At 40.3% G+C, this 20,730-nt stretch overlaps 1 protein-coding gene across 42 annotated transcripts in view; it reads right to left on the reverse strand.

Moving 5' to 3' along the window:
• Window positions 1-130: 130 nt before the first annotated feature.
• The window catches only part of ps (RNA-binding protein Nova-1-like protein passilla), a 36,810-nt gene continuing 16,210 nt past the window's right edge, over window positions 131-20,730 (reverse strand). For 8 of the 42 annotated variants that reach the window (XM_020958855.2, XM_086839621.1, XM_086839625.1 and 5 more), the window contains 5 exons: window positions 19,602-20,300; window positions 8,000-8,143; window positions 7,299-7,939; window positions 6,705-7,233; window positions 131-5,683 (listed from right to left, as the gene is read on the reverse strand). In XM_020958855.2, the coding sequence (XP_020814514.1) occupies window positions 5,463-5,683; window positions 6,705-7,233; window positions 7,299-7,939; window positions 8,000-8,143; window positions 19,602-19,719 (1,653 nt within the window). In that variant the 5' untranslated portion in view covers window positions 19,720-20,300 and the 3' untranslated portion in view covers window positions 131-5,462. Of the gene's footprint in view, window positions 5,684-6,237; window positions 7,234-7,298; window positions 7,940-7,999; window positions 8,144-9,142; window positions 9,209-11,603; window positions 12,985-13,408; window positions 13,770-15,874; window positions 18,060-18,090; window positions 18,302-19,601; window positions 20,301-20,471; window positions 20,701-20,730 lie in introns of those variants that run through there. The other 34 variants (XM_020958840.2, XM_086839614.1, XM_086839616.1 and 31 more) reach the window with 17 other exon arrangements.

Consider the following 20,730-nt stretch of genomic DNA (forward strand, 5'->3'; position numbering starts at 1 on the left):
CCAGCATTATGACAATGTCTCGGTTTTCGATCGACCTCATTGGGAATTGAAAATCTATATCGGCAAGACCCATATGTGCCAAATGGAAACGCAGGTAAATAAATAGATAAGTTCGGGATGCACCGAGTTCTTCTGCTTCAATCGTTAAACCGCATTTATTTTGTTGCTTGAATTAATTAATATTAATTGTATTTATCACACTAACGACTACTTCTTTATACTTTTAGTGTATGTGTATTTATATAGTATTTAATATTTCACTAATGCTGTATGCTTCTGTGTTGTGGTTTTGCTGCATTCAATGAACGTCGATCGTCCGTCCGGTCGCTCCGCTGCCGCTGGCCAATCCGATTGGTTTATACATACAATGCTATATGAGGTTATATAATGATTTAGTTAGTCCACCGATATCGCTCCTCACGATCCTTACGATTCACGATTTAATATGGGCGCGTCGTGTACATTTATATATATATATATATATTAGATGCGTTCGCAATAATTAATGTTTAATTGTTCTAATAACAGTGTGGGTGTGGGTGTATGTGGCAAAGCATAACATAATTAAAGTTTATATATTTCATGTTGTTTTTTGTTTTCTCATTAAGTATGCATGTTTTTATGTTGGTATGTAATATATATATGCACTATACGAGATTTGATTGATAAATTGAACTCCTCTTTACATATTTTTGTATTTTAGCAAATTACGGATTTTCAAGGGACATATTCTCCCCTTGCTACTTTCATTTATTGATTTTATTTTCCTTTTTATTTGTTTTCATTTGTTGTGGTTTTTGTTTTCATTTTGGGTTTTCTTGAAATTTTCAAAGACGAATTGAATTTTAATTACATTAGATATTTATGTATTGTATGTTGTATATAGTTAATAAAATTTGCTTTTATGTTTACTACTTTAAGACTAATAGACTCCGTCGTTGAAATAACAGCTGTTATACTCTCCTCTACCTATCCATCCTATTCCTGCCTTGCTAATCTCCTGCCTTCCTATATCTCTTGCCTTCCTATCCTCCTTAGTTATTGTTTAGATGCCTTTCAATAATTTCTTTTACATGAATAATAAAATTCCTGAACTCCTGTGTGTGTACTCGGGTGAAAAGAACTGACTGCGATGTTTCAAAGTTTCCTACTTTTGCACATGATTGGTGTCGAAATAGGAGCGGGGGTTTATTGGCGAAAGGGGTGATATTGGCATGACAATGTTTCTGATTTTGGGGGCGGGGTAAAGGGTGCTGATAAAATTAACAGTTGTATCGATGGTTAGCACTAAGCAATCATGCGGCCGAAAGGGGGTGCAACTTGGACGCGGACACTGTGCTAGGACCGCCCACATATCACTCCAGGATGGGGCTGGCGGGGATTGCGTGAAGCTTCAATTTGTACAGCAAATAACAAACGCATTTAAACAATAAAATCCAAACAAGCATAAAACACGTCGAACACGCTGGACGCAGGACACCCACAAAAAAAAACGGATGCAATCTGCTCACATCCTTTTATGGGCTCGGCTCGGCTTCGGTTATGGCTTCCGGTTTCCCTTTCGTCACACGCCCCCAATTTAGTCATCGTCTTGCTGGGGGGGGGGGAGAGAGGTGATCACAAATCTGACATTTATTTTCGAGAAACGGAGTTTTCAGAATCGGCAAAGACCAGTTTTGCAGTGAACACGTATGCATATTATGGAGTGGGGTTTATTTGGACGAGAGTCCTCGAGAACTCGCACTCGATCACGATCTCTGTTTCGATCTCGATCTCGGATCCATGCATCGATGAATTGAGAACTTGATTTCAGGGGAGATTTTTGTTGCTTTTGAAGTAAAGCTTTTCATTTTCTCTTAGTTGTCTCATTAAAAAATTAATTATTTCATAATTAACTTCAAGTATCGTTTGACTCTTCTCTCATCTCTTTGTTTTCAATAAATATATTTTTGCTTTGTTTTCTCTTTTTTGTTGTTGTTTTTTGTTTTAAATACATATCACAGATCCAGTACAAATATAGGTATATTATGTATATATATATTTGTGTTTATATTTTTCATCTTCTCATCCTCTACTATGTTTAAATATTATATAAAACTCATACATTAAACATAACTCAGTGAGCACGCGCATGTGATACTGATATTTAGTACGAATGTGTGAATGTATAGGTTATGTTTCATGTATTTTTCATGGGTGTTCTTCATATGAATGTGTGTTCATGATGTGAATTTTCATGGGCATTTTCATGAGAGTGAGTGGGTGTCAACAAACGAACGTATGTAGGAGTTGTGATCTGTGATAGGTAGATAGGGCTTTAAGTTTGGATATTGGTATCAATATACCGATGATCTGACGCAATGCGAAGAAGACGAAATAAATGTTCAGTTGCTTTTGGATTGGAAGGTTGATTGGTTGACTGGTTGACTGATTGGCTGGTTGACTGATTGGCTGGTTGACTGATTGACTGATTTGTGGGGTGGACGAAGGGGATCTGTGTATTTATGCTTGTTGTGATTCTGGTTGTTGTAGGTTATATAGGCTATGCCTCAAAGTTGTCACTGTGGAATATTCTGCTGTTCGCCTGGAAAGCTCAGATCCCTGGCCTAGACGGTCTATTGCAATTACTCTCTGTCTCTCTATCTCGGCGTCCTGATCGATAGATTTATCTTGATGAAGTCATGAATTAATCATAATAATAATAATAATAATAATAATAAAACACCAACATCATATCATTTTATTCCTTCCCCCTACGTTTTCTGTTTCGTTTTGTTTTCTTTTGGATGTTAATGCATATTTCAAGGCACACTAGCATTTACGACTGTACTTTCAAATTTACTTTCTTTCCTTTCTTCTTTAGTTTGCTTATAGACTTTGTCGCCTTTATCATTTTCTCAATTTTTTTGTTTGTTTTGTTTTTAATTATCTTTTGTTTTTTGTTTGATTTCATATTTTAATCGTATTATATAAATATTGCACAAATAAGAACAATTGTAGGTCAGTTTTAACAATAATAGCAAAAAATTAATAAGAACAACTTGATAACTTAACATTTAGACTTAGCTTAGGATTGGTTGCGGTTCTTGTTTGTTTGTTTGTTTTGTTTGTTTGTTTCTTTAACTATTTTCTTTTGTTTCCTTTCTCTACGGTGATGAGCGTTTTCAGTGATTGAAGTTGAGGTTGAAGTCGAGTCTGATTGAAATCGAAAGGAGCAACGATTGACTGGCAAACTGGCTGATTGACTGGCTGATTTTTAGTTGATTTTGATTGATCATGATAATGTTGTAAGACTGTAGTTTTGAGATTTATATAAATTTTGTTTTTTTTTTTTTGTTAGTGATGCGACGCTGGTGGGTGGGTGTGTGATTGGGTGTGAATGGGTTTTGGTGGCAAGGTAATGGGTTGGTGGTGGCCCAAAATTAAACACAAAATAAATAATTCTGCTGTTTCCATACGGGTTGTTGTTTTTTGTAATCAAATTTTATTGAAATTTTGCTTCATCTTTGTTTAATAATCGAAAGAGGAGTGTGTATGTGTGTGTGTATGTGTTAAACTAAATTATGTGTAAGGAATAAAGTAAATAAGAAAATGTTCATTACAAGTAAGGCATTTCTCTCTCTGCAGGTGAGTGTTTTTGTATGTCTTTGTGTGTGTATATATTTATATATGATTAAGGGAATTTTCTTTAAAATGTGATGTTAACATCTCTTGTCTTTACACTGCGTTTCTAGGTAAGATATGTACATACAATCGTCGTGAAATGTTTGTGGAAAATAATGTTTAATAATTGCACAATACTTAAAATTAACAAGGGAAATTTGTTGGGTGGTTTTACTTTTTGTTTAATGAATGCTTTTATAATGTGAATATTTTACAAAGAATCGGTATTTTCTTTAAGATAATTGTGATGTATTTTTGAGGTGAAAGAGAATGTAAGACTTAAAATTAGAATGTAAGAAACAAATGTGCTAAATTTACCAAAGAAATGTAGAGTTAACAAAACGCAAAGTGACATTAGAAAAAAAATTAAAAAACTAACAAGTGCAGTTTCTCAAACTGGCAGCTAACAAATCGCAATGTATATATATATTTATATATAAATAATATATAGAAAACAAAAGATAAGGAGATAACAAATCGGGAGCACAAAATCATAACCAAAAGGAGACTCACGTGCGCGCGCAACACATTAACACCACTCGATCCGATCGGATCTCTAAAACTAGACAACATTATCATGATCAAGAACATCAACTGTAGCGTTCCAAAATGTACAGAGGTCGCAGTAAATCGTTGGTGAATATATTAACAGCGATAAGCATTTAATGGAAAGGGGGTCAACAGAGAACAGAGGTAAGAACAGGAATTGGTAACGAGAGCACCTAAAATGTCAACAAAGTCACTCATCATTATTTATTTACTATTATTTTATTTTGCAATTGCATTTTTTCACTAGCCTGTCGCAGTTTTTTCTTGGTTTTTTTGTTTTTGTTTTTTGTCGTAGGATTGTAGTAAAATATTTACCTTATTTCGAGGGTAAGTATCACCTGAAGTTTTCACTGAAAACGCTCGCTCATTGTATAATAGAAAACAGTTCAACTTTAGCTCAACATAATGCTAATTATTGGTTGTGTGGGTGTTGTGTGTAAGTGGTGGTGGCTTATATGTGTGTATATAATATATAAACAAGACTCAACAACGGTGTACATAGGTACATATATCATCGTATATGTATATCCCATGTATATGGTATATAAAAAACAAAACAAAACACGCAACGCAAACATACGCATCACAAACAAAAACCCAAACAGTTTTCTTTCTCTAATCTAGCTTTCATTTTCGATATACATTTTTTGAAGAGTTTCGAATGCGATTCGATTTAGGATTCGAATTCCATTTCGAGTGTGACAAACAAATGCAACAATGTTTAGTAGAAGGTAAAAGGTAGTAGTATTACATGTGTATTATATAAAATTTTCACTATTTCTCATGTCATTACATAACGTTTCTCGCGTTTTTTAGTTAAAGCAAATGGTTTCGTTTTAGGTGAAGGCCTTGCTTGGAACTGAGTTTACTCAAAAAGTGTACTGGGGAAGGGATGGGGGTTTTCTTCGCAAATACATAATTATTATTTATTAATTGCTTAACTCTTAGCTGCACGCATAACAATTGGTGTTTCTCCTATCCCTTCTTATCTCTCCTTGTTACTATTATTATAATAATGTTTTTTGTTTTGTATTACGTGTGTCGAGTGATTTCTTTTTGTTGGGGTTTTTTTGAGAAAGTAACAATTTGGTTTTAAGACAAAAACTTGCTTGTGTTGTTGGGGGATAGTTTGGTTGTTGTTGCTTTGCTTTGCCTGTTTGTTTTTGTTGTTGTTTGTTTGTTTCTTGGTTTCTTAATCGGTTTGTTTGTTTGTTTGTTTGTTGTTCTGTTTTAGTTTGCTGGATATATTATTAATTCACAACAGTGGTTAATGGAATTTGTCGCGCCCTCTTTGTCTCCTCGTCGTTGATTTTCTGTTCAATTAGATATTGCGCTTTGGCAATGGCACTCGGCTGACCAGTTATGGTAACAATGCGATTTCTAGTGCCAGGTGCGAATATGCCCTTTTTGGAAATTTGCACATTTGCGCCAGAAACATGTTGGATTTCAACTAAACTACGACCGTTCGGACCTGGAATATTTGCATCAGATTTATGTTAAATATTTTCTTTAAAGAACAATATAATGATGTGGGGGTAATAAAAATGGGTATGTATATATATATATATCAGTAGTATAGGGGGTATATAATTATATATATTAAGGGGGGAAAGTATAGCGGGCGGGCCAAAAATAAAACAAATCAAGGTATTAATGTATCAAAAAATCAATAGCCATACGCTGTGGGGATTGTCAGGTGCCTAATAAACCTAATGACCTAACGACCTTACAACTGACACTGAGGTAAACATTAAAACTGCGCACGTGAACATGTAACGAATGTAAATCCAACAAAAATGGTATTATAATATATGTACGCCTGGTTACCCAAGAATTGCACTAGCCAACTATATATAGCATATGTATATCGATGTGTTAGAAGAAAATTCGTTAGGCATAAACAAGATGGGGAAAAAGTGAATGTCTTCAACCTAAAACCTAACATCTAAAGCTACTCTTTTAAACTCTTATGCTAACGGATGCTGCTGCTGCTTCTGCTGCTGTTTTGTGCGAATTTTCAGTGGGTTTTTCTTTTTTTTCCTTTTGGGGTCTGAGCGGGGATCAAGGTGTGGCCAGGTGCTGGGATATGGGTATGGGTGAGAGGCAAGAACTTGACTAGAAATTTCGCTATATAAAAGTTTCAATGGATTCATCTGTGGCTGAACGCTCTGAGAATGTGTTGTCTATCGGAATGCAATGGGTAACGTAACTGATCGATCTCTCTCATTGGAATGAGTCTGGGAATGAAGTGCCAGTGTCTTTCTTGGCTATCTATGTCTATGTCTAATGGCTCTAATGGCTAATCAAAGAGGTGTATTATATGGAAGCTGGGGAAATGGGGGAGCGGGGTAACAGGAATAGGAAACTCCTGCGGATGGGGGAAAAAAAAATAAAAATTGCAGAGTTATCGGTGTCTCTCTGGTTGGTTGGTTTTTGCAATTTTCTTTTTTCTTAGCTTTTTTTTTAGTAGGGATAATAGTAAGGACGCGCACCTAGAATAGCGCCGATAATCACTTCCGGCACCTCAACGTTCTTGGAGTCCTTGGAGCTTAGGTCACCCGGTGTGGGACTCTTGCTGAGTCCACCCAATTGCGCCGTGGTCGCCGTGCCCGTGGCAGCCGTCAGCCCGAAACTGTTGTTATTCAGGGAGACGGGCGTGGTGGCCGGCGCCGTGGCCGAGCCCAGGTGTCGGAATGGATCGAATTGCACCGCAGCAGCGTCCAGTTGTGACTGCGTTGGCCGGCTCGCGGCGGCGGCAGCGGCCGCTGCAGCTGCATACTGCTCCAGATTCACCTGGCCAACGGCACCGAACACATTGCTGGCGGTGGCCGCGGATGCGGCGGCCGCTGTTTGCTGGTCCAGCGTCGTGACGCCAAGGAAATTGCTCAGCGTGGAGTGGGCGCCATTGGTATGAGGCACGCCCACACCCATACCAAGAACACCGTACTTGGCCAGCACACCCAAAGCATTGCAGACATCCGTAGTCACGTTCTCCGAGTAACCAGAGCCGCGCATGGCAACCTACAGAGATTTAGTAAGTATAAGTTATAGGGGGAAACTTGAAAAGATTTCTAGCAATCACTCACCTTAATATGCTCCAAAAGCTGAGTGGCAACAGCTAGATTGGGCGCCGGATTGGGTGATCCCAGATTAATAGACAAATTGATGCCGGTGCCATTGACTAGCAGGCTGGCCGCGGAGCTAGCGCCACCGATCGTGGTGCCCAGCGTGGAGTTCAACGAGGCGGTGCTCGAGTTAATGGCGTTCTGATTGGTGGCATATGGAGAGCCGGTCGGATTAAAGTTGGCCACCGGGCCGCTGACATCAGCATAGGAGACATTCAGGCAAGTGCCCGACTGAGGATCCTCGACGATCTTCGAGAGAATCATCTTGCAGGCGTTCTTGTTATTCTCCTTGTCGCCAATGATGGTGATGCAACGCTCCTGGAGCGAGACATCCTTGGGCTTCTGCGAGATCTGGACATAGGAGCCGCTCTCCTCCTTGATCTGTTTTATGAAGGCGCCACCCTTGCCGATGATCATGCCAGCCGTGGAGTTGGGCACCAGGATCTTGACCTGCTTGTCCCGCTCCTGGGTCTGTTTGGACTCGGCATCAATGATCTTTGTGGTTAGGTCAGGCTTCTCACGGATCTTATCCATAATGAACTCCAGAACGACCATGATGGCCTCCGTAGAGCCGGTGATTAGGCACACGCGTTCAGTGGTGCCTAGAGGATGAAAAAGAAGATTAGTTCTCTGCCAGAGTATAGAGCAGTATAAAGACTCACCTGGATAAAAGTCATGGGACTTGGACATCTTGACCCTAGCACCGGTGTCCTTCTGGAGAGAGGCGATAGTCTCGCCACCTTTGCCAATGATGGCCCCGGAGGCCACCGCAGGCACAAGGATTTTCATGTGATACGTTGTCTCGCCTGCAAGCAAAAAGTCAAAAGGAGTTCACAGAGCGACCAATGCATTAGTCTCGTTGATTCTCAGAGGTCAGAGATCATTGGGTATCATTCTTTTCGGGTTTTTAATTATAAAAATTAAAATTTAGAGTTAGAATTAGAATTGGAAGCGGAATAGTACTTGAACTGGTACTGGAGGTTAGTCTGTGCCCTCGGCTGTTGCAAACATTCTAGTTCTGGCTCTGGTTATGGTTATACTCTTGGTTAGATCTAGTTACTAGCCCAAATTCGGCAGGTTATAAATTAAAAATAATAACAGCATTTCAGCGTCGATCGCTTGGAGTTCTTGGAGTTAGTTTTTTTGGTTTTGGTTATAGGCATGGTTTTTGTTTTGGTGGCTTCATACAGAGCGATTGGAATGGGTTACTGCGTGTCGTGGATTGGGTTATGTTGGCATATGGCATATGGTTGTGTTCGACTGTTGTCTGTTGGGTTTGTTTCTGTGGCAAGCCATGAGGAGGAGTTATGAGCTCGAGGTGAGATCGGATGAGGAACGGACAATGCTGTGGCGACACACGAAACACATGAGACCTGGCACACACTGTGGCTCTTCCACCGGCGGAAGGTCGTCCGTCAAGAGAGACCCTGTCCGACCCTGATCGCAAAAGCAAAACAAAAAACGGAAAACGAACGAGTAACTTTTTATAGACACAAAAAAAAAAAAAAGAAAATGTAAGTCAAAGCAAAAGTCGGTCAAAGGGTCGAAGGTTAATGGTCGTGGTCGTCAGTGGGGTCAAAATTAAAATCAGTTATCCAAAGTCAAGCTCAAAAAGCGCGCTCGAGTTACAGATACAGATACATAGATACAGAAAAAACGACAGATAGAGCTACGGCTTTAGTTCGGTATTAATCTTCAATTAGTCGATCTTGTTCATATATTTCTTTTGGTTTAATATCTATTTTTGTTTTTGGCTAGACAAAGATGGATTTAATGGTATTTAATGAAAGTGTGACAAAGCTTACCATGATGAATATGATTATTGTTATTATTTTCAATTTCAACCTCAATTCCAGAACAAACTGACTCACCTGAAATGGAAAGAGAAGAACGGAAGCAATGATTATAAGTTGGGATTTGCAAATATAGTACTAAATATATATAGATAAATATGAGAGTAAATGAATGGGGGAAAAACGAAATACAACGAAACGAAGTACGAAAGCATGGTCACAGTGAAGCCTCGCAATGATCTCATACAACGACGACCCCAAGTCGCCGCCAGTAAACAAACAAATTTCAATTAATAAAATGTGTCAAGCGGAGACGCTCTATTACACAAGCGCTGCAAGGCAGCGAAGACAAAACAAAGTGATCCGAGCACGTTGCACCTGACTGGCTGCCACCATGCATCCACCCTTCTGTCTGTCGGTCTCTCGTGTCGCCTGAGCTGACTTGGGGCGGTCCAAGACGTTGGCACTCGCCTGGTTTAAATTTAGCCCGGCTCCTCCCCAGCTCCTCTCCCTTTGAAATCTATGTCGTCGTCGTCGAGTGTCCTTCAAAAGTATTTCTCTAATTAGATACAGCACACTCACTCTGCGGCGATGACATTGCGGTGGGTTGGTTGCGGGGGTTGGTTGGTTGAATATTGGACCATTTGCCCTGCTTTACATGCATGTGTGAAAATGTGCGATTTGCTAAAGAATTTGCAATGTGCAAAAAGCGAGAGCAACGAAAGCGAAAAACCCCGCATACTTAGCACCATGCTGGCCAATTTCCGCCTCAGTACAGCCTCAGTGCATTCGAATAATTGAAAGTGCGCCGGACGCATCTGTCAGTTATCTATCATCTATCTGTACTTAGAGAGCGTAGAAGGAGGAGAAGGAGGAGGTTGCAGTCTAAATAAAAAAATTTAAAAGATGCAAAAACAATAAATTGTGCGGTCTCGTAAATAAAAAGCAGGGGAGAGCAGGGTATTATATGCAGGAGGAAACAACAGAGTTGGCCAGAGTTTTGCTTAGCGATTGTATGGGCCACAAAGGACCAAGACTGCCTTGCTGTTGACACTGTGCAGCAGCAACTTAAATTATGTGACTGTCATAAATAACACTTGCAGACCGCCCATGGAGCGATGCAGGAAGCGGTTGCAGGAGCAGAATGGGGAGGAGCTTGCAGGAGGCAGACTGGCGACTAATTTCGTATGCATTGTGTGCAGGATTGCTTGGGGGAAACTAGGCTAACGACAAGCTCCATAGCAGGAGCAGGAGCAGGAGCAGGAGCAGGAGCAGGAGCAGGAGCAATCTGCAGCACGCAAATTGTTAAAGCAAAGTTTGCGGCTTCAAGTGCTTGTCGCGTACCACGCGACGTATGCGTAATGTGGCGACATGCGACACGCGAATAAGCGATTGGATCCTGTGTAAGGGGAAGTAAACCATATTCGCTAGCTCTAAGGAGGTGTTGCAGAAACACTATTTAAACCTAAATGCAACAAAATCCATTAGTGAAAATAAATCGAAGTTTATGACCTGCACTTGCTGTGGGAGGGAAACCCATGAAAGGCAGCACCTGCTCTAAAGTGAGTTAAGCTTATAAATCGATAAAAGTGAGACTTTTCTGTATACTCTTTCTTTAAATTGATATACAAAGGTGTTTGAATTGCTCCTTAAAATACAAGTTAATTTCTAAAGCAACCTTCCCTTTTAATTCCAATCTTTCCCCCAAAATCCTCTGCATGCCATAAATCTTTATGCAACACACATGAATCACTAGGGCATGCTAAAGGAAAGTGGACGCAAAATATACATAAGACATAATATTTTAAGGCACATTCAAAATTGAAATGGACGCCCACATTAAAGCGTACGATTAGCATATGAGATTTTATATAGTCGATTGTGGAAGTTTGCTTGTTGGTTGATTTTTTCTCGAGGCTTTTTTTTTAATGCGATATTTGTTTTGCTGCTTAGTTGTTTTCTTTTTTTTATGAGTGTTTGTTTGTTGGTTGGTTTTATATCGTGTGTATATCGGAATGTGTGCTGGATTGAATGTTTTGGTGATATTTGGATTATTCTCTTTCAAAACTTTCAACGCAATGTTAATGGATATAATTCATTTATAGCTTTGGTGGCTTCTTGGGCGACGTTCGGTTCGGTTCGTTTGTTTGACATTTGTTTAGGTTCATTTTTTGTCTTATTCTTATTGTTCTTATTGAGTTTTTCAAGTAGTTGCTGGCGGCTTTTTAGAATGAGGCGACGTGGTGATTGATGCTGTTGCTGTTGTTGATTGGTTGGTTGGTTGGTTGGTTTTGTAGCGAGCTCGATAGTTATAGATAGAGAGAAGTGGTGTACATTTTATGTAGGGTGTATATATATATATATTGATATAGTAGAGGAAGTTGTGCGCAACTTTTGATAGTTCTATGCTGATGCTGATTGCGTTTTTTATTGATTTTATTTTTGAGTTTTGAGCATATACTCGGGGACTCACCGTAACACCAGCAGGAGGCAGTCTTATAGTTGCCCAGCGTGGGCGTTGTTGCTGCAGTTGCCGCTGCTGCTGCTGATGCTGATGTAGCTGCTGCTGCTGCTGTTGCTGCTGCCACAACTGTTGGGGGCGTGTTGGCACCTGATGTGGCATTGGGAGAAGCACCATTTTCACTGAGCGGCGACGACTGCTGCAGGTCCATCTGATGGAGCGGAACATGGTTGGGATTAGCCAGGCTCTGTTGCTGCTTATAGCTATGAACGGCTAATGAGTATGCAGCTCTATGGGGGCTGATGTTGCTGATGTTGCTAATGTTGCTGATGTTGCTGCTGCCGCTGTTGCTGCTGCTGCTGCTGTCGTTGCTGTTGTTGCTGCTGCTGGCCAGCGAGTGTGTGGATGAGGGCGACGACGCTGTGTTGTTGTTGTTGTTGTAGGTGGAATGTCGTGGCTGATAGTTACAAGCTAATTGCTGCATATGTGTGGGCGTTGATTGCTGATATCGGTATGTGAAATGTTGTGGCTGTGGGCTCTCTGCCTCTGGTTGCAGTTGCTGCTGCTGTTGCTGCTCGTAATCAAAGCCCAAATGCTGCATCAACAGCTGGGCATCTCCACCCAAGGCCGCATTCATAATACTCTCCATATTTTGCGGAATTTTCCAAGTTCCCGTTCAGTCTTCTCTTGGAATATATATATATATATATGTATGTATCGATTATCTGCCTCGATTCCTTATTTATTTATTATTGTTTGGGTTGCTGTTTTTCAACTCGATTTTACTCTGTTTCGATTTACTCTACGCGCTTTCCAATTATTAAACTTGTTCAATAAACGAAAGAAAAAGAAATGGAAAATTTGTTTTTAATTAAGCTGACTTTTCATGGTTGCACAGACACGCAGCATGGATTAGGCGGTGGAAGGCGTGAGATATATGGAATTTGTATTCTATATTCAATATGTCTCCGCCTCGCAATTTCCTCGCATATTACTGAATATACATCGAGTTTAATGGCAGTTTGCAAGGCTTTTTTTGTGCATTTGATTGCTTCTCGTTTCATGTTTAGTTTTTTTGGTTTTAAGGATATAATGCTCTCAATGATGAATGCGGTGGTTGTAAGTTTACATATATTTATTTTATATATAATATATATCTTTATATAGAGAGATAGAGAGAGAGAGATCAGGTTGATATATAGAGGGTGACATCGCAGTGGTTTAGTAGGTTGCTTCGACTTCCGGATGATGGCATTTGAATTAATTCGATTTGATTCGATAGCTGGCGCTGATATTGATATATTGACATATTGATATTGGTGTTCTTGAATGGCGGTTGGATTTTAGTGTTGTTTCTGTTTTGGTGCCTTGTCTTGGGTTTATTTTGATGGTTCTGGTTAGATATATATATATATAAATGTATATATTCTGTACGATAACAACAACAACGATTACGATGAGGTATATATATTATATTATTATAATAATATATAGTATTCAGTTTATATAGAAGTAGTGTAAGACAGACAAGAGACAGGTTAAGCGGCAGCAGCAAGCTTCAGCAAAAGATTCAGATTCTTTTGTCTCGTAACCTATATATATATTATATATATATATACATTTGAGTCACAGGACATGGGCTTTCTTTACAGGACTTGTAATGATGACATTTGGTGGTGCTTTGATGGTGAGATAGATAGATAGAGAGGCATGTCCATGTTGAGAATGGCGGTTGTTAATGACGATATAGAGTTACACAACATCCAAAGTAAGAATGCTATGGAAGACATTTAGAAAACAAAGCCAAGGCTTTTTACCATTCAGGAGCTAATACCAGGTGTGGAGGTGGATTCGATCGAGGAGAAGGTGTTCTTGGTGGTGTGTCGCAGCAGTTCCTATATGATGCTGATGCTGATGCTGCTGCGTTGCGTTGATTTGCATTTGCTTTTGCTTGGTGCTTTTTCCTTTCTTGTATTATTCAGTCGTTGTTTCAGGTTGATTAATTACTTTTCGGTTTTTGGATATACATATATATTAATTATATATACTTGGTTACTTGCGTAGCTTTATCACAACTGATTTCCTTTACATTTGTTTAGTTTTTTCTTTGAGTTTATATCACATTTGAGTTGAGTTCGGTTGAGTTTCGTTCTCATTGGGTTTTTCGTGGGAACGCTGCTGATTTCGGATAGATTTTGATTTATTCGTCGCCTTTATATTTATACTTATTTATTTTTTTTAATAGCTATTTCTGTATTTTTTGCTAATCGCACGCTTAAGTGGGGACAACAACAGAAACAAAAACAACTGTTCGTGATTATTGAGAATATATACTTTATACTTTTTTACTGTTTTTTACTCGGTGTGTGTGTGTCGCTTTTTGTTCGTTATTATTATTTTTTATTTTTTGTTGTCCGCTCTAAGCTGTGTGTGGCATGCACATCAATTTATTTTTATATTCTGTGTAGTATCTATAATTATATTTGCGCTATACGGTTGGAGCTTTTTTTTCGTCGATAATTACAAGCACATTTATATGCATGAACGGTAATGGTTTTAAATAACAAAATAATAACGAGAAATAAAAAACGATAATATGTAACACACAATAAATGGAAACGCTGTAACAAATATTTATATATATCATGGTCAGAATGAAATTGAGCGAATTGAAAGCATTTTAATTGATGAAGAGCACCGGAAGTCCTCCGTTGATAAGGCTGGAAAATGATGGAATGGGGATAGCCCAAGGTCTACTCTTAATTTTCGATTGAACTTCAGCCTTGACTGCGTGGTTGTTCAAATCGAAAACCCACACAAGCATTAAATGAGGGATTACCAAGCCAAGCAAAACAATAGTTTAAAAAAATATATACAAAAAAATACACAAATTAATGATTAAATTCGAATTTTAGGAAATATGTGCAAAGAGATAAATAAAATATAAATGTTAGAGATGGAAAATCTGAAAAAGTGGGCGTCACAGCGAACGTGGCAATACCTTCCATGAGATCATCAAGACAGACCCTTTCGGTATCTCAAACAAAAATTGATTTATTGTGCTCGCCATTGAGAAGTTGGCCTAAAGTCGAACTGAGAGCGAAAAACACCTGCCCGAAAGTGTTGCCAAATGGCAGCCAAATTAACAACTGGTTGGCAATAGCCGAACTCGAGAGATTACACAATGAAGCTGAGCGAGCTCAAAACAGAAGCTAAAGTCAAAGCTGAGACTATGGAAAATAGCTGAAGCTAAAGTTGAGCTCCGAATTTCTGGCACGCATAAATAACACATTTTTCGGGGCAAAATGCTAAAGATATTTTCGCCAAAAATGCCAAGACACAGAAGACTTTGCCAAGAAAAATAAAAGTAAAATGCCCGCACGTCTTTGGAGTGGCTTGCGATTTTTATTTCTATTTATTTTCTTGGCTTTTTCTCTTTCTTTATTTCGTTTCATTTTGGGGCAACTTGAGCGGTTTGGGCATGGTCACAACCGAGTGTCTCAACTTATTTTTGGCCTTTTCAAAGACACACACGCACACAGAGGTACGAGTGAGTGAGACATGTTTGCCCACATTCAAATATATATATTTTTTTTCAAGGTTAGGTTTTGCCGCCGTTTTGCTTCCCGCATTTCAAGTCAACAATTGTAGTTCTGTATTTTTTATTTTTTGGGAGCTCAAGTACTCGCCAGCGTGACTCTCAAGTTAATTACTGGTCAACTAACTCGAAATTGATTTCAAGAATCAACTGATAAAGCCCGATTCAAGCCGAGCTAAGGTCAAACTTCACCTCGAGTTGTCGTGTTTCTGTGTCTCTCTAGTGCTTTTTGTGGGCTTCTGTCCACTTTGAATAATCATTATGCCTGGCATTGAACTGAATTCATATAGACTGGCTGTGTGAGTGGGTTCGGTCTTTCAGCGATTAGCAAATATTTATGGAAAAATTGTAACCAATTTCAATTCCAATTCGTTGGCGATAAAGGGAGAACCGAAGGCGACCTTGAAAATGTTAGATAAACCCCCGCCGAAACAGTAAATTGACAAGACGTTAATTGCTGCGGCAATCCGAATATCGGCGGAATATTACGCATACGCAGTGTAAGCTTCTGGCAAATAACGAATGAGATAAACCCTATAATTACCAATGCACACGCTAATTACCAAGGTCAACACGGATAGGGGGAGAGAGCGTCAGTGTATGAGATACTGTAGCTCAGGTGCAAAAGATACTAAGATACTAGATACTAGGTTACTAAGGTATGGATGGTGGGGGTGGCACGTACAGAAGCTGCTTGGCTGGAGTTGAAACGATGGCTGGTGCTGAAGCTGAAGCTGATGCTGCTGCTGCTGCTGCTGCTGCTGGTGATGCTGGTGGATGAGCTGGTGTCCCAGCTGTTGGGGGCTTGTACTCAGATCCTGCTGCATGCTGGACGTTGACGCTGTTCTGGCAAACAACATGCTGCTGCCAACTGCGCGGGAGTTGGTTGTATGAATTTGGAATACAAAATAATAAGCGATTTCTAAGAGCGAATGCCAGCGAGCGAGCGCACGAAACGAGCGACAAAACCACACTGAAGAATTCCAAAGACGGAGCCCAGACTCAAGCATAGAGTTTGGAGAAGAGAGGAGAGAGGAGAGCCGGAGAATTGGGAGAGCGGCTACAACTGGAGAGCCACACAGCCGGAGAGTGGGAGAGCTGGAGAGCTGGGAGAGCTGATGTTGGCGGCAACTGTGAGTCACAGTGATCATGGGCAGATGATGATATATGTATGTATGTATGAAGCTATCTGTGTGTGTATGATCTAATGCTGCCCCTGCTTGGCTGATTGCCTCACATCATTCCATGTCACTCCTCGGTTCATTATCAGAGAGAGCGAGAGAGAGAGAAAAGAAGCACTAGCCAAAAGGGAGCCCCAAAAAGAGAGGGAGTGTGTCGAAAATAGAAACTGCTGTGGCAACATGTGATACCGAAACGAAGTCAACGTGATAAGCCAAACAGCGGAAAGAGTGAACGTGTCACGTTTTTTAGACATCAAACTAAAAATTCGATTGCCCTTTCAATAACCATTTCAAACCGAGTTAATTAAGCGATTAAACCTGGCCCACGGTGCGTATACGTAATATGACAACTGCCAACCTGGCGTATGCGTAATTTAACAGCTTAACAGAACAGAACAGAACAGAAGAAGAGATGACCCAATTATCCTGATTGGCCTGGCCTAGCCTAGTCTCCTTTAGTTCTACTACTATTTTTCTTTTGTTGTGTGTGTCCTAATCACTGGCCCTAAAAGAAAGCCACTCGAGTTATTAGTAGGCCACTCGACAAGCTATGCAAGTGCAACAACACTCACACACACACATGCAACACCGATGGCCACTTGAGTTGCAGCAACAATGGTGCATGCACCTAAAAATAAGGTAACCCAAAAACACAAGCCAGAGTGAGAGATACTACTGTCGCTGATTGAGAGAAAGGTGGGGATACAAAACAAGCCAAGCCCTGAGGCAGTAAACGCACTTGAGATTTGGCCAGGCAACAGCATCGGTGGCTGCCCGAAAAGCCCACCCATCTTATGCAGGGCAGGCACACACTCAAGGACGTTGCTCTGCCACTTGCCTCATGTGGCTCTGTGGCGGGAGCTGCGGCTGCTGCGGCGGCTGCAATGGCGCCAAATGCTGCAGTGCAGCTGAATGGGGCCTCCACAAAATCTCACCACTGCGCAGGACCTTATTTTCCTAGGCAAACACGAACAGGGACACGAGACCACGAGCATGGACACGGACACGGGCACGGACACGAGCACACGCACACACTTTGCACACCCGCATTGTCATCAAAGTAGGTCAACCGCTGTCAACGTTTTCCCGCGAGCAGCTCCAACAGCAGCTCAGGTCGCTCTCTCTCGCAAGGAGAGCGAGCAGCTGGCTCTCGCATCATGGAACACCCCCGCACAGCAGCAGCTTTGATTACGTAACACCCAGACCAAGCTCCAGACCAGGACGCGGACTCGCTAGCTGGTTGACCCACTGCCACCCCACTTTTACTGCATTTCCTTTGCAGCAGCAGCAACCTGACTGACGCACACTCAACCCAAACCCTAAACAGCCATAAATAACAATGAAAACTGCCAAATACAACAACAACAACCAAAATTTAAACAGAGAGAGGAAAAAAAAATAAAAACAAGAGACAGTGAAGAGCAAATAAATAACCAACAAATGAGCGACTGTCGTGGCAGCTAAGCAAATAAATTGTTTGAAAACTAATAAATAACTGTGTGTAAATATCCAAACCGAACGCATATGACATGGACCTGTTCTGCGTCCGGCCTAGACACAATGGGTTTCAATAGATGTCCAATTAATAACAAATGACCAGCTGAACACATAGATATATTTTACTATATATCGAGTGCAGTGGCCAACAGCTGATAAAACGGTTTAATTTCAAATTTGTTACCAAAAACGTATCCCATCATCACGCAAAACTTGAACTTACTCGAACAGAATTTCCGCATTCCAACTCGATACGAACTTGAGAATTTTGATGCAACAAAACATGAGGAAATGTGTGACTCTGTACTTTAATATTACATCAATTTGGGTGTTGGAATTTTTGTAATTTTTTTCTCGATTTAAATTAGTGTGTAGATGTTCTTTATATGATTACGTATTACTCGATGCCTGCTGCTCTGTGCAAAATGTAAACTGTCCTGCCATCTCGGGTTTCCCTCAGTGTCAAACATTTTTAGATCTTAGCACGCCTTGGCCAGCAAATTAAGTTAAATTCGAAAACGTGGCTCACACCGAGTATCGAGTATCAAAAGCGGCTATATAGCATTTACACCTTTTGCTATTTTGGTGACTATGACGACAGGTACTTCGATTGCGTTGCTCGCTGGCTCACCTTGGAACTGCCAGCTGGTTTCGAGCCGAGCAAATCATGCAAAGCAACTAGTTAATAGCTGGGGACTCCAAAAGCTTTGAGTTTGGATTTGGGTTTTGAGTTTTTGAGTTTTTGGGTTTGGCAATGGACAGAGCTAGCTCTTCTTCATCTCCATATGAATGATGGTGACCCACTCACCCATCAGCTGTCCCGCTGATCTGGCAGAGAGGAGCTCTGGGCTCAGGGCTCAGGCCCTAGCGCACTTGTATCTAATTGCAGGCCATTGATGATGAAACTGAAACTGAAATTGAGACTCTCGCCTGCTGCAGGGATTGCAATTGGAGGTCGTTTGTGGGGAAAATGGGTCAAACTGGGCCCAACTGGGCCCAAATCCTGCGCAAAAAGACCACATGCCAGGCATGTCTCATATACATACATACGGATGGGACCTCGGGGCGTATACGCTATATACATGTATCTCTCTATCTCTGGCTTAATTACAAATCAAAAGTCTGTCTGTCTGTCTGTCTGTGTGTCGCTTTTGCACAAAACTGACATCGAACGTATTGGGGGCAAACTGCAAATGAATTTCTCGTGCTGATTAATTGAAAACTTAACAACACACAACAACAGGCAGCGGCGACAACGACAAAAAAGCAAACGAAATCATAGATACTATATGGTGAGAGAAGGGGGGTATATTGCAGTGACAACAACAATAATAATAACAACAATAACATCAACAATAGTAGTAGTGACTATATAACAAAGAAGGGCAGGAATCGACGCACGTCACGATCGGCAAAAAAAAAAAACAAGAGTTAGGCAAACAAATTGTATGTGTTATTTATATACGACTCGGCAGATAAAGATAGATAACGAACGAGGTAGATAGATAGATAGATAGACACAGATATTTAGAGCAGGATAGAGAGAGAGATAGGAGGAGAGAGAGAGCGCGATATAATGGTAAATGCAAGAGCGATTGACAAATATTCTGCTTATATTCTGTTACTCCAAATATCCTTTTTTGAAATTGAAATTTTGGAGCTGAATTTGAATTTGAATTTCTTGAATTTCGATTTGGATTGATTTGATTCGATTTGATTTTTTGGTCAACTTACCGGAACTGAAATGTGAGCGTTTAGTTTGTTCATTTTCCGGATCGGAATCGAGTGGCCGTTTGCGTGAGTCGCCGATCTCAGGACTTGGACATGTCTCCATGGTAGCGTCTTCGGCCATTTTTAAGTGAATGTTGCTGGTTTTGGTTATCGACTTTGACTGAAGATTTGCTTTAGCTGAAGCTATAGCTTATGCTTATGCTTATGCTTTTTGCTTATGCTTTTTGCTTTGGATTTCTGTTACAGTTTACTGTTCTGTCTCGTTGGAGTTGAGTTGCCTTTGAATTGAATTGATTTGGAGTTCGATTCGATTCGTGTTTTTATTTTTTGGTTAAACGACAGTTCGATGTTTGGTAATGAGGCGTCTGTTCAGCTTGATAGTATTTGGCTTTTGGTTTTTCTCAGTTTTCTTTTTGGTATTTTATTGGTGCGGGCGAGAGCGAAAGGTTTTTAGTTTTCCTACTCGTCCTTGTCCCTGGTCCAAGTACTCGTCCTCGTCCTTGTCCACGTCCTTGTCCAATGAATGCGATGCGATGCGATGCGATGCGATGCAATGCCTTATCGGGGTTGTTCCTCAAACGGGCATCTGAGAGATAGAGAAGTATGATGGGCTATGCGGATGAGGTCCTTGGTCCTTGCTATCGATCGCACTCGAAATATGCCTGACGCTTTTACTCTATATATTCTTTATTCACGATCCTTCTAGATTTTGCAATGTTTTCATTTTCATATTTCATTTTTAAGTTTTTTATATTTTTGGTGGTTTTGTGGTGGAATGTGCGAGTTTTGTTTTTAACGTTTATATGAAAAAAAAGAAAAAGAAAAAAATATTTATGAGTGAATTATGCAGCAATAATAAATATACATACATACAGTAAACATTTAGGCAATATATAGGTATGTAATTCGGCATTAAACTGGTAAGTAAGATATAGATACAGTTGTCAGAGTGGCAATATGCATTTCTCGATTTGTTTGTAGTTAGTAATAAGTATTAAGTAGTGGTATTAAAACACACACACACAGACAGGTGAGCAACATTTAGATAGAGATACAAACATTTGAGTTCCTCGTTCGACTTCGAGAAAAGGATGCTATTTACAAAATGAGCGAGACATTTTGGAACGGAGGG

The sequence above is a fragment of the Drosophila serrata genome, unplaced genomic scaffold, assembly GCF_035046125.1.
Source record: "Drosophila serrata isolate PLE 108 unplaced genomic scaffold, ASM3504612v1 contig_376, whole genome shotgun sequence".
NCBI classification, from domain to species: domain Eukaryota; kingdom Metazoa; phylum Arthropoda; class Insecta; order Diptera; family Drosophilidae; genus Drosophila; species Drosophila serrata.